Source organism: Notolepis coatsorum (assembly GCF_963971535.1).
Source record: "Notolepis coatsorum genome assembly, chromosome: 4".
Lineage (NCBI taxonomy): Eukaryota > Metazoa > Chordata > Actinopteri > Aulopiformes > Paralepididae > Notolepis > Notolepis coatsorum.
This window is the reverse complement of record NC_140168.1, coordinates 2,386,251-2,400,831: the sequence shown is the minus strand read 5'-3', so window position 1 is coordinate 2,400,831 and position 14,581 is coordinate 2,386,251. Positions and strand designations below refer to the sequence as shown.

Genomic DNA, 14,581 nt, shown 5'->3' with positions numbered 1-14,581 from the left:
TAGACTGGATGCAGACCAGAGAAAGACGTTCGTCTTGTTTACATCAGGGTCCCCCATTTTCAATTCATCATGACAAAAATAGTTCGGCCAGAGAAACAAATATACTCATTAAAAGTGCGAGATTTGTACTTTGTAGGTCTGCATTTTAAATGTAAGGAGTAATTGTAATTGAGTAAAAAAAAGTACAAGTATAATAATACTCAAGTGAAGTACAACTCCCCCAAAACAGTACTTAAGTATTGTAACGAAGTACAATTACTCAAGTACTTTACCGTTACATTTGCACTCTGTTTGGACGCCAATGCTTTTCGTTGTACTGTACTTGTGCAGCTGTGGACATTTGCGCTCTACTGAGCACTGCATTCTAGTTGGGTTGACGCTGATCGTGTAAACCTCCTCCTACACACCACCACCACCACCACAGAACGATATGGAAGGGATGTTGTGTGTCCACCGTCACACAGTGACCGCCCTGCTGCTGTGGCTGTCTATCGATAAACGAGAGTTGTGAAGGTTGTGCTGCAGAGGTTTCCCGGTAGTTAGTTAGTTAGTTCGAGTTGGAGGAGGAGAGCAGACGACATGATGATGGGCGACGCAGAAGCAGAGTCCTCTCGCCCGGCGGCTGTCACTCAGGAGGGAGACGCACAGCTGGTAGGCTACTTGTTGTGGGGATGAATGAATGAAAACTTTATTTAACAGATTGCAGAATGGGTACAATACAGTACGGCAGACCTGAGAAAGACGTTTGTCTTGTTTCCATCAGGGTCCCCCATTTTCAATTCATATAGAATTGGGCGACTTGTATTCAAAATGTATATGTATGATGTGTAGTGCCGAGAGATGGGAGTCAGAGACGGTAGCTCGAGGTAGAGCGAACAGCATTTATTTGGTACACAAATACAACATGCTACTGCTACGTTGCGTGTAGTCGACTGACCCGTGGTGGCAGGTAGTGCCACCTCCTATAATGTTCGGGCGGAACTCTTGTTCCTAACAATAGTTGATTGATTGATTGATTCCGTGGGTGAATTATGTACCATTAACAATCACTACACAAGCCCCCCCAGAATTCACCCATGGTCAAAACCTCCACGGCGGGGAGAGACAACGACCCGGCCGCGGCGTGAGCGTACAACCGGGGGCGCGGTGCAAGCGACTGCGCCCTCCACGGCGCCCGGGGGCATGAACCGGCCACGGTGAGTGCGGAAAGCCAGGGGCGGGGAGGTAGGGGCGGCGCAAGCGCCCGCGTCCCCCCCGACACCCGGGGGCACAGACGTCGACGAGGCCAACGGCGGCTCCGTCGTCGGCGGGTCCCGGGGTAACGGCGGACGGCCTCGGCGGGGGGAGAGGGCCAGCTCTACGGGCTGGGAAATGTCTACGTGGGCGGGTTCAATCTTGTGGTGGTTGTACCCCACCTCAAAGGCGAGCCTTCGCCAGTCCCCAGGGGCCTGTGGGCTAGGGTGTCCGGTGGATAGGTCATTCAGCAGCGTCGGACCCGAGTGACCAATCGCGACGTCCTCCAGGCGTAGACTGGAATCTGCAGTCCCGAGGGCCTGGATGTCGTGGTCGGAGGCCTGTTCCGAGCCCCTGTCGACGTAGTCGAGGTCCGGCTGTACAGCTCCGATGACGACGCTGGGCTTCTCGGCGACGTGTCCCGCGGCGCCCTCGGAATCGTACGTGAGCTCTTGTCGTGCCGACCATGGCTCCGCCACCTTTGACTCAGACGTCGTGAGGGGTTCGTGGTCAGTGAAAGCTGTAAGAAGGCCGCCGTATGTCGCCTCATCGCGGACACATGCCAACGAAGCCCGTGTCTGTGCATTTATTAGGCGGCCATGTCTAATGTCCACGAGGAGACCGTGTGCACCCAGGAAATCCGCCCCGAGTAGTGGGAACGAAATGTCGGCCGTGATGCAGTCCCACGTGAACCGCTGGCCCCCAAAACACAGTTCCACGGTCCTTGTACCGTAGGTGCGGATAGGGGTATCGTTGGCGGTCGTCAGGCGTGGACCTCTATCATCGCCGGCGGTGTCCTCTTTCGTAGCTGGCAGGACGCTCCTCTGAGCACCGGTGTCGCAGAGGAATTTGCAACCGGAGAGTGTGTCTCTAATGAAAAGCAGCCGGTTCGACATACTCGCGCTCACCGCTGCTACTGGGCGCAGGTGTCTGCGTTTATGCGTTATGACGAAAGTGCAAGGGGAACGGCATCTTGTCGCCCTCGCGCCGAAACGTGCGTGGTAATAACACAGGCCTGCGGCAGCGCTGCTCCTGATCTTCCTCGCCCCTCCCCCCTGCGGCGTGTAACCGCATGTCGAGGCTATTAGCCCTGGGGCAAAGTGTCGAGTGGCCAGGTAGAAGCGGTCAGCCTCTTCTGCCAAAGCACGGGGATCAGTAGTCGCTGTATTGGCCAGTGCCGTTTGCACGTGTGGCGGCATGTGCCTGAGAAACAGTTCGATAAACAGGAAATCAGGCCGTTCTGCACCTAGCAGGTTTAACATCATCTCCATGTGATCCGAAGGCTTGCTGTCCCCCAAGCCTCGTATAGCCAGCAAGCGTCGGGCCCGCTCCGACTGTGACAACTCGAATATTCTGAGTAGGTGCGTCTTAAACGCCTCATATTTATTCCGGGCAGGCGGAGCTGTTATGAAGCCTACCGTCCTCGCCGCTGTAGTGCTCCCGAGGCTCGAGACGACGTGGTAATATCTCGCGGCGTCGTCGTCAACCCCTCGTAGTGCGAACTGCGCCTCTGTTTGAGCGAACCACGCCGCCGCAGAATGCTCCCAAAACTCCGGCAATCGAATAATAACGCCATCGTTTGCCATGTTCGGTTCGGTCCCTGATACTTCAGCGAGACCAACGTCAGGGTCACCAGTGTAGTGCCGAGAGATGGGAGTCAGAGACGGTAGCTCGAGGTAGAGCGAACAGCATTTATTTGGTACACAAATACAACATGCTACTGCTACGTTGCGTGTAGTCGACTGACCCGTGGTGGCAGGTAGTGCCACCTCCTATAATGTTCGGGCGGAACTCTTGTTCCTAACAATAGTTCCGTGGGTGAATTATGTACCATTAACAATCACTACAGATGCATATTTATTATTTATGTTGAAACAAAAATCGCACCATGGGAATTGAAAATGGGGGACCCTGATGTAAACAAGACGAAAGTCTTTCTCTGGTCTGCATCCCCTTAACAATTGTGTGTATTGAGCCGTACTGTGTTGTACGGTACCCATTCTGCAATCTGTTCATAAAGTTTTCAATCAAACAAGTCTCGGAGACAGAATTTATTTGAAAGTTTAGACTTTCTAAACACTTCTAACACTTTCAACACTACACCATATATTGTTATCTATTTATTACAAAATGATTTGCACGACATCCCTACTACCTCATTCTTGCATCTTAAAAAGCTTGCATTTGTAACTAACCTAACAGCCATTTGCCCATTTTTGTCTCGCATTGTTGTCTTATTGTTATGATTGTATATGATGTGTGATTTTATATGCCTTTTTTGTGCTAATTTCTGTACACTCGACGTGATTGATTGATTGATTGATTGATTGAAAACTTTATTAACAGATTGCAGAATGGGTACAATACAGTACAGCTCAACACACAATATTGTTAAGGGGATGCAGACCAGAGAAAGACTTTCGTCTCGTTTACATCAGGGTCCCCCATTGACATTTATGACATACACAACATACAGATATATATCTTGACATTTATGACATATATATGACATACAAATATACAGTACTGTTAAACAGAGATCCTAACAGAAAATATACATGCGAGGGGGAGGAAACTGTACATTAGGAGGGGGGGGGGGGGGTGGGTTCGGACATTTACGGGGGCCAGTTTCTAATTGCAGCCTCCCGTAGGTGCTCTTTGAGAGCGGTTTTGAAGGAGGGTAGGGATTCAAATGTTTTTTTACGGCTGTGGGTCGGACTCGGGCGTTCCACATTGATGTGGCATAATTGCGAAACGTGTTTAGTTACGTGGCTGTAAATGTTACCCTTTCGAGTTTAAATAAAGCTCTGAGATTAAATGAAAATGAAAAATACAACGTGTTGTTGTTGCAGATAGACCCTGGCATCCCTCTCGCCAGGAAGATCTCCTACGCAGTGGGCGGGATGCCCTATCAGCTGACCAGCGTCACCCGGGGCTTCTTCATGCAAATATTCCTGCTGGACGTGGTGCAGGTCAGTGTGATTGATTGAAAACTTTATTAACAGATTGCAGAATGGGTACAATACAGTACGGCTCAATACACACAATTTTTTTTTATCCACTTTTTCTCCCATTTTTCTATATTTTTCTCCCATCCCAATTTCGTATCATCCAATTCAACCCTCCCCTGACGCTGTTTCTTGCCTCCCACAAGCCGGCTGCAATGTGGACTAAGTCATACATAGCACAAGTCCCCTCCGGTACTCGAGGTAACAGCAGTCGCATCTTTTCACCTGCGCAGCTCGATCTCTCAGTGGCGAGGAGTAACGCGTGGGAGGCTCACGCTGCCCCCGACACTTCCTGATTCTACTGTGCAGGCGCACCAACCGACCTGTAGGCGTCGCTGTCCACAACGCCCGATCCCCACCCATCAGTTTCCCACCCCCTAATACGGCCAATGTGTATTAGTACGGACGACCAGCTAAACTGAAAGCAAATGTGGAGAGCTGGGCTCGAACTGACGAGCCCAGCGTGGCGAGCGCCTTGCCCACTACGCCACGTAGCCGCCCCAATACACACAATTGTTAAGGGGATGCAGACCAGAGAAAGACGTTTGTCTTGTTTACATCAGGGTCCCCCCGTTTTCAATTCATCGTGACATTTATGACATACTGTTACATCCAGACATTTATGACATACAAGATATACAAATATACAGTACTGTTTATTTAAAGACAGAGTTTCTAAAAGAGAATATATACATTTGAGGGGGAGGAAACTGTACATTGGGGGGGGGTTGGTTGGGGGGGGGGGGGGGGGTCTGTAACATACTAGTTGGCATTCATCAATTTAAAAGTTTTCAAAATGTACGGTATATTCCTGTATTTTCTTAGGTGTGTGATATAAATATGTGTATAAGAATACGGCTGGGTTTGGAACTTCATTTGAATAATCCAATATCAATTGGTAAAATGCCAGATAGATCAAAAAAAAAAAAAATGTCAATGTTAGTTTCCAGCAATAACCGTGCAAATCCAGTGACTATAGCCACCAGCTGTGCTGCTTGGTTCTGTTCTGTTTTGTTCTCGGTCCAGATGTCTGCTTTCTACGCCTCTCTCATCCTGTTCCTGGGCCGGGCCTGGGACGCCGTCACGGACCCCCTGGTGGGATACCTGGTCAGCAGCAGCGGGAGAACACGCTTTGGCAAGCTCATCCCCTGGTGAGGGGCGTGAACGTCTCTACTTTAAAAATGTTTATTTTTTTAAAAACATTTATTTTTAACAAGGCTTTTGCCTGAATTTTCTTTTACTTTTATTTTTTCTTCTATTCATTTTACTATTATTTTTATTTTATTTTACTCCTAGGTTCTTCCATTTCACTGGTTGTTAGTCTTTTTAATAGTTTTTATTCATTTTAAATTGTTTTATTCATTTAACTTTTGTCTATATCTCCTGTAGCACTCTGAGATTCTCACGAATGTAGAGTGCGGTACAAATTGAATCCATTATTATTATTATAATAATTTTTAATTAGACCTCTATGAGTAGCATATGTTTGCTAGGGGGATTGAATGAATGAATGAATGAATGAATGAATGAATGAATGAATGAATGAATGAATGAATGAATGAATGATTTTATTTCGGTCTTCTTTTATAAAGCATAGTAGTAGAACATTAAAAAAAAAATTACCGAAAAGGTGTAGGCTGAAGCCGAGTCTTATAATTGCCTATCCTTTTTACATTACATTATTTACACACAAAAAAAAATACAAAAAAGAAACATAATTTCAGTATATCATTTAGCAAAGGTTACAAACGTTTCATAGTTTTATGTACAAAATTTCTGGATCATTAACAGAGATCACGTTTTCACAAGTGAGGTTTTGGTCATTCTTGGTCTGTCTTACAGAGAAACTCTGGTCCCTCGATCCATCTATTGCAACAGTCGATAGCTCTACCTTCGCTAAAGTCAAGACCAAGAGGAAGCCGTTTTGCAACAACTGTAACACAGTTGCAATCACTGAAATGTACATACCGCCAATTCTCAAAGTTCTTGTTCTGCAATAAGAGTGGTCACAATTAAATGAGGGCAAAACTGAAATCCTACTAGTCGGTCCTATAACAAAAAGAGAAATGTTACAGAGCAATATGGGGCAACTTACTCCTTGGATCAAACCCGAAGTTACAAGTCTTGGTGTTATAATAGACTCAGACCTATGCTTTAAATCACACATCAACAAGGTGACAGAAACATCATTTTCCCACCTTAGAAACATAACTAAGGTACGGCCGTTTATAAATCAAAAAGACGCTGAAAAGCTGATCCATGCCCTTGACTACTGTAATGCACTCCTCACCGGCCTCCCAAAAAAAAACACAGAACGACTCCAACTCATTCAAAACTCGGCAGCTAGGCTACTAACTAGAACCAAGAGGAGAGACCACATCAGTCCTGTATTAGCTAACCTACACTGGCTTCCGTAACATTTAAAATTGATTTAAAGGTCCTCCTCCTTATATACAAAGCACTAAATGGAACAGGACCAAGCTACATTGCAAATTCTCTAGTCAACTATGTGCCTCCTAGAACATTGCGATTGATTGATTGATTGATTGATTGATTGATTGATTGATTGATTGATTGATTGATTGATTGATTGATTGATTGATTGATTGATTGATTGATTGATCGATTGATTGCTTGATTGATTGAAAACTTTATTAACAGATTGCAGAATGGGTACAATACAGTACATCTCAATACACACAATTGTTAAGGGGATGCAGACCAGAGAAAGACTTTCGTCTTGTTTACATCAGGGTCCCCCATTTTCAATTCATCAGGAAATCTACTGCGATCATCTACTACTGGTCTATTGAAGGTTCCAAGCCACAGTCTAAGGAGAATCGGGGATGCAGCCTTTGCAAACTATGCACCAAAGTTATGGAACACACTACCTATGGACATTAGGGAAGCTATATCTCTTAATATTTTCAAAAATAAGCTAAAAACGTACCTCTTCACCATAGCCTTCTAATACACTCCGCTGTTGATTGTACTGTAGCACTATTTTACTCTGTCCATTCTATTGCATACTTTTACTATCTATTCTATTCTACTATTTTATTGCTCTGTATTATTTTACTCTGTCTATTGCTTTTTATTACATGTTCAAAACTGTCAGGTATTAAACTGTGTGGGTATCAAACAAGAGACTGTCAGGCTTTAAAACTGTGTAGGACCCAGGCCTAGAACTGCGCCCTGAGAGAGGGAACTGCACCCTGAGAGAGGGAACTGCACCCTGAGAGAGGGAACTGCACCCTGAGAGGGAGGTTCAAAGGGTCAATGTGGGTATAAAACAGGAGGGAAGACCTGGGCGGCTAGGTGGTGTAGTGGGCAAGGCACTCGCCACCAGTGTGGAGACGCTAGGATTCGCGTGTTCGAATCCAGCTCTCCACATTGTTTTTCAGTTTGGCTGGTCGTCCGCAGTAATACACATTGGCCGTATTACGGGGAGGGAAAACTGAAGGGTGGGGATCGAACGTTGTGAACAAGCGACTCCTACAAGTCGGTTGGTGTGCCTGCGCAGTAGAATCAGGAAGTGTCGGGGGCAGCGTGAGCCTCCCACGCATTACTCCTCGACACTGAGAGATCGAGCTGCGCAGGTGAAAAGATGCGACTGCTGTTACCTCAAGTACCGGAGGGGACTTGTGCTATGTATGACTTAGTCCACATTGCAGCCGGCTTGTGGGAGGCAAGAAACAGCGTTCGTGACAGGGGAGGGTTGAATTGGATGATACGAAATTGGGATGGGAGAAAATATGGAAAAATGGGAGAAAAAGTGGATAAAAAAAAAAAAAACAGGAGGGAAGACCTGAAGTTTTAAACTGTGGATACCAAACAGAGAAGGTAAATACGACTTTGAACCATTGAACAGTAATCCAGAACCATTTTATTGCACTGTAAAATATATATATATATTTTTTTATCTATTCTATTCTACAATTTGATTGCACTGCACTATTGCACTATTTTACTCTGTCTATTTTATCTTACTCTTTTATCTTACTCTTTTTTATCGTTGTCTATTTAAAACTGAATCAAACCATAAACCAGGTGGCCTGTTGGGATGTTAGATCCTAATGTGAAAAACTGTGATTTTATATGTCTGCACTTTATGTGCTCATTGTATGCCTGTCTGTTTCTGTTGTGAAGCACTTTGAGCTGCAGTTTCTGTATGAAAGGTGCTCTACAAATACAGTTTATTATTATTATTATTATTATTATTATTATTATTATTATTATTATTATTATTATTATTATTATTATTAAAGAGCATGGCAGCAGCAATAATAATGAGAGTCACACACAGAGTCTCCACCCTCCAGGACTATCTTCTCGATGCCGTTCGGTGTCGTCTCCTACATCATGGTGTGGTACACCCCTCAGGACTCCATGGCTCCTTGGTTCAGCTTCCTCTGGTTCTTCATCTGGACCAGTCTCTTCGACCTGTGTATGAGTGTAAGTCACCACACTTCCATTTTGAAGTGTAGATGCCATAAAAAAAAAAATCCATTAACACTTTGATTGCCTAAGGTTAAATTCATGATATACCATCCGTTGCCAGCTCTATTTAACATGGAGAAGTTCCCCTTCTTTGCAGGGCTATAACTTTTTAAATTATATTGCTAGATTGCCATTATTAGGGCCCATTCAAGGTCCTATATGTATTGTTCATGGTGTAGCAACGTTAAACTTTTTCATTCACATATTCATACTATATGGTCTAAAGTATAAGTATGTTTTCATCTCTTTCTGCAGCTTTCTCCAGAACGTGATTTATAGCCCCAAATGCATTATATTGATGATGAAATACAGTTTGGTAGGAATCTGTGCGAGATCAAAAATTTCAATTGGACGTACTTCTAGAAGTTTCTACGTATCATCTGATGATGACCGGATGGGCGGGGGGTCGTTTATAATTCCGTGGGCAGCGTTATATCATTCATCTAGTGTGGGTGATATGATCATCAGAGCAGTTTATATCGAACACGTTAAATAATAACGCTGAATCTTACCGTATCTTCCTCGCGCCGTTGGACGATGAGCGTGGAACTGAAATATTCCTATTATGGGATGTAGAAATACGCAATCTATTTCCAGGTTGTATAATAGTATATACGTCCAAATCATGTTGTTTATCGAGTTATTGGCAACGGATCGCTATGTATTGTGTCAAGATGGAGTCCCGGGACCTATAGCGAGTGCCCGGAAGTAATATGGACGATCACCACTTCATCCACATGACTTCCTGTTTGGCGCTTCTGCCGATCGGCCACCAGATGGCGCTCTTGAACCGCTAGAGGGTTGATAGGAGGCCAGCACTGTGTCTCAGGGCTGCGGAGGAAAAATATAATTTCGATCACAGATTTTTGAAATATTGATATTAAAGACGAGTTAGGGCGTCCGCGGCAACTTTAGCATGGCTAGGAAAGACGCCTGAACACGCTTTCGGCACTTAAAGTGTTAATTTAAAGGAGCACGCCAACATTTGGGGAAATCAGCTTACCCTCTTCTCCAGAGAGAGAGACAAGAAGATGGATACCAGTTTCCTCTCTGTGTGCGTTCAGTAGAAAGCTATCTGGCTGCACGTTAGCCTAGCTTAGCACAATGAATGGAAGCGGACATGGCCGGTTAGCCTTAGGCATTGTCCATCTAACGCCTCTCCCCCGAAGGCTAACCGGCACGGTCCGCTTCCATTCATTGTGCTAAGCTAGGCTAACGTGCAGCCAGATAGCTTTCTACTGAAGGGTGAACGCACACAGAGAGGAAACTGGTCTCTATCTTCTTGTCTCTCTCTGGAGAAACAACATGTCAAACATACAAAACGTTGCTACCGTGTAACATCTCCAGTCTCTCTTTCTTCATCTTTCTGTCCTGTTCTCCCAGCTGTTGTTACCAGACTGTTATGCTACCTGGCGAGCTAGCGACCTTCTTTTCGTCGTACTGTACTTGTGCTGTATAACGACAATACATCTGAATCTAATCTAATCTAATCTACCTGTACCCAGCATGCCGTTCAGTGGTGTAACAGTTAATAGGTTCCCCTCTCAATACACTACATAGTGTAGTATGCCTGTAAAAACAAGGAAAAATATATCTTTTGAGACAAAACGATATTTGCATCAACTATTAGATCTTTTATAATTTACCGACTTTTTGAATAATAAAATCGATGCCCATCCCTATTAGCCACTATATTGTTTGGTTGTGATGTACTATAAAGGACGTGTGATCATGTGCCCATTCGAGTCACTAAGTCTCAAGTCCGAGTCGAGTCTCGAGTCCCCAGTGTGTTCGAGTCCAAGTCCGAGTCACCAAAGAAGAGCCCGAGTCGAGTCCCCGTTACCCACTAGTCCGAGTCCGAGTCATCGAGGTTGAGTCCACTCCACTCTGGCCGTCAACAAGCTCTAAAAGATCTACATAAAACATAAATGACACAGCGGTCACCACCGAAATTAAATAACGTTACGGTATTAATACCATCAATATCTTATGCCAAATGATTAGGGCCTATTACAATTTAGTTTATTTTCTTTTATAAAATAACTGTATTTCTCAAGTCCTCGTCTGCACCTCCCGAGTCCCAATGCAGTCGATGCTCGAGTCCAAGTCCGAGTCATCAGTGCTCAAGTCCAAGTGGAGTCACGAGTCCTGGAGATCCGGCCTGGACTCGAGTACAGTATATACAGTATACAGTACACTACAACACTGGATACAGTATATACAGTATATACAGTACACTACAACACTGGATACAGTATATACAGTATATACAGTACACTACAACACTGGATACAGTATATACAGTATACAGTACACTACAACACTGGATACAGTATATACAGTATATACAGTACACTACAACACTGGATACAGTATATACAGTATATACAGTACACTACAACACTGGATACAGTATATACAGTATACAGTACACTACAACGCTGGATACAGTATATACAGTATACAGTACACTACAACACTGGATACAGTATATACAGTATACAGTACACTACAACACTGGATACAGTATATACAGTATATACAGTACACTACAACACTGGATACAGTATATACAGTATACTACAACACTGGATACAGTATATACAGTATACAGTACACTACAACACTGGATACAGTATATACAGTATACAGTACACTACAACACTGGATACAGTATATACAGTACACTACAACACTGGATACAGTATATACAGTATATACAGTACACTACAACACTGGATACAGTATATACAGTATATACAGTACACTACAACACTGGATACAGTATATACAGTATACAGTACACTACAACACTGGATACAGTATATACAGTATATACAGTACACTACAACACTGGATACAGTATATACAGTATATACAGTACACTACAACACTGGATACAGTATATACAGTATACAGTACACTACAACACTGGATACAGTATATACAGTATATACAGTACACTACAACACTGGATACAGTATATACAGTATATACAGTACACTACAACACTGGATACAGTATATACAGTATACAGTACACTACAACACTGGATACAGTATATACAGTATACTACAACACTGGATACAGTATATACAGTATACAGTACACTACAACACTGGATACAGTATATACAGTATACAGTACACTACAACACTGGATACAGTATATACAGTATACAGTACACTACAACACTGGATACAGTATATACAGTATACAGTACACTACAACACTGGATACAGTATACAGTACACTACAACACTGGATACAGTATATACAGTATACAGTACACTACAACACTGGATACAGTATATACAGTATACAGTACACTACAACACTGGATACAGTATATACAGTATACTACAACACTGGATACAGTATATACAGTATACAGTACACTACAACACTGGATACAGTATATACAGTATACTACAACACTGGATACAGTATATACAGTATACAGTACACTACAACACTGGATACAGTATATACAGTATACAGTACACTACAACACTGGATACAGTATATACAGTATACAGTACACTACAACACTGGATACAGTATACAGTACACTACAACACTGGATACAGTATATACAGTATACAGTACACTACAACACTGGATACAGTATATACAGTATACAGTACACTACAACACTGGATACAGTATATACAGTATACAGTACACTACAACACTGGATACAGTATATACAGTATACAGTACACTACAACACTGGATACAGTATACAGTACACTACAACACTGGATACAGTATATACAGTATACAGTACACTACAACACTGGATACAGTATATACAGTATACAGTACACTACAACACTGGATCATGTGCCATATCTCCAGGGTTTTTGTCTACTCAGATATTGTGTCGCTGTTGTGTCTCTTGTAGTGTGTTTATTACGTCTCCCCTCTTATCTAGTGCTATCACGTTCCCTACTCGTCGCTCAATATGTTCCTGGGAGGAGACCAGAAGGCCAGAGACTCAGCCACGGGCTACAGTAAGACACCCCCCCCCCCCCAGTACTCCAATAAGGCTTCCCTACTACTACTACCAACACCACCACCAACACCACCACCAACAACAACAACACCTTTTCTCTCAATTGATATCACCTCTTCCATCTCTGCAGAACTACATCCTATATATGAAATGTTGAATACAATTTCTTAGACAACAATTACCTTAATCTGTGAAGTAAGTAACTGTAGTAACTGTTCCTTATGTTAAAGTTTCCATTCGGGCTGGGAGGTATACTGACAATGAAGGTCATAGATCCATGCAAAGTAGGGATGTCCGATATTATCGGCCTACCGATATTATCGGCCGATATCGGCATTAAAATGTGATATCGGAAAATATCGGTATCACGATATGAGCCCTAGTCGCCATAAGGTGTCATACCTTCATATTCTGGATTTTTACAATACTGTCGTCCACAAATAGACATATCATAAAATAACATGTACATACATTATATTATATTATATACATATATTATATTTTTAAGTGAAACAAGAATTTGTTCTCTGCAGCGGTATTAAACAAGTAAAATAAAATAGACCACTTTGAAAGAAGTGACACAAAGAAATAATTGCTATGACTGCAGAACATTTATCAGTGTTTAACCCGTTCATTACCACACTATAGAAGGTGAACCCATCTCTCTCTCTCTCTCTCTCTCTCTCTCTCTCTCTCTCTCTCTCTCTCTCTCTCTCTCTCTCTCTCTCTCTCTCTCTCTCTCTCTCCCCCCATCTCTCTCTCTCTCTCTAGACAGTGGGGGTTTTACCATCCTGTTGTTATCTGTCTCTCTCTCTCTAGGGATGGGGATGGAGATGTTTGCCACGTTGGCAGGTGTGGCCATCCAAGGTCAGATGGTGGGGGTGTACCACGCCAAGCGGGCGCTGACCTGCAGACGACTGAACGCCAGCGACGCCCCCCTCCTCAACCTGACCACCCCCCCTGCCCTCCACAACGCCACCTCCGCTCTCACCGACAGCCTCCACAACACAGTTAGGGCTTTTTCTTTTTGTATCGTTGTACTGTTCAATGTTTCCCTTTTTTATTTTCATTTTCACGTGTTTTTCTAACCCAGCCGCCTCGCTCTTCCATCTTTGCACTAAAACAACGCTCCTCTCCGTCTGTGTCTCTCGGTCTCCTCAGAGGAGTGCCTACGTGACGGCCGCCCTGCTCCTCGGGGGTCTCTACGTCTTCTGCAGTCTGGTGCTCTTCCTCGGGGTCAAGGAGCAGCTGGGTGAGTTATCAAAGGAGCCAAAGGTCGTTAAAGAGAACAAATATTACACACAAGGCGTCATGCCTGTCAGCTGCCAGTAGGGGGAGGCGACGAGGTACAGGCAGGGTAATAGCGATGACAATAAAACATAAGAGAATAAAAACATCATAAGATATCAATACAGTACAGTACGGCACGGTGGTGTAGTGGTTAACTCTGTCGCCTCACCGCTAGAAGGTCCTGGGTTCGATTCCCGCGAGGTCCACCCGTATAGGGAGGTGTAGTCTGACGTCACTCTGGAGCGCCCGCGAGGTCCACCCGTATAGGGAGGTGTAGTCTGACGTCACTCTGGACCGCCTGCGAGGTCCACCCGTATAGGGAGGTGTAGTCTGACGTCACTCTGGAGCGCCCGCGAGGTCCACCCCTATAGGGAGGTGTAGTCTGACGTCACTCTGGACCGCCTGCGAGGTCCACCCGTATAGGGAGGTGTAGTCTGACGTCACTCTGGAGCGCCCGCGAGGTCCACCCCTATAGGGAGGTGTAGTCTGACGTCACTCTGGACCGCCCGCGAGGTCCACCCCTATAGGGAGG

General features: G+C 44.3%; 1 protein-coding gene across 1 annotated transcript in view; it reads left to right on the top strand.

Moving 5' to 3' along the window:
* Positions 1-579: 579 nt before the first annotated feature.
* Positions 580-14,581, top strand: part of LOC311227589 (sodium-dependent lysophosphatidylcholine symporter 1-like) — a gene marked incomplete at both ends in the record, with an annotated part of 44,129 nt that continues 30,127 nt past the window's right edge. The window contains 7 exons of the mRNA XM_084313309.1: positions 580-651; positions 4,086-4,205; positions 5,268-5,392; positions 8,564-8,696; positions 12,679-12,757; positions 13,579-13,769; positions 13,921-14,011. Of these exons, the coding sequence (XP_084169435.1) occupies positions 580-651; positions 4,086-4,205; positions 5,268-5,392; positions 8,564-8,696; positions 12,679-12,757; positions 13,579-13,769; positions 13,921-14,011 (811 nt within the window). The remainder of the gene's footprint in view (positions 652-4,085; positions 4,206-5,267; positions 5,393-8,563; positions 8,697-12,678; positions 12,758-13,578; positions 13,770-13,920; positions 14,012-14,581) is intronic.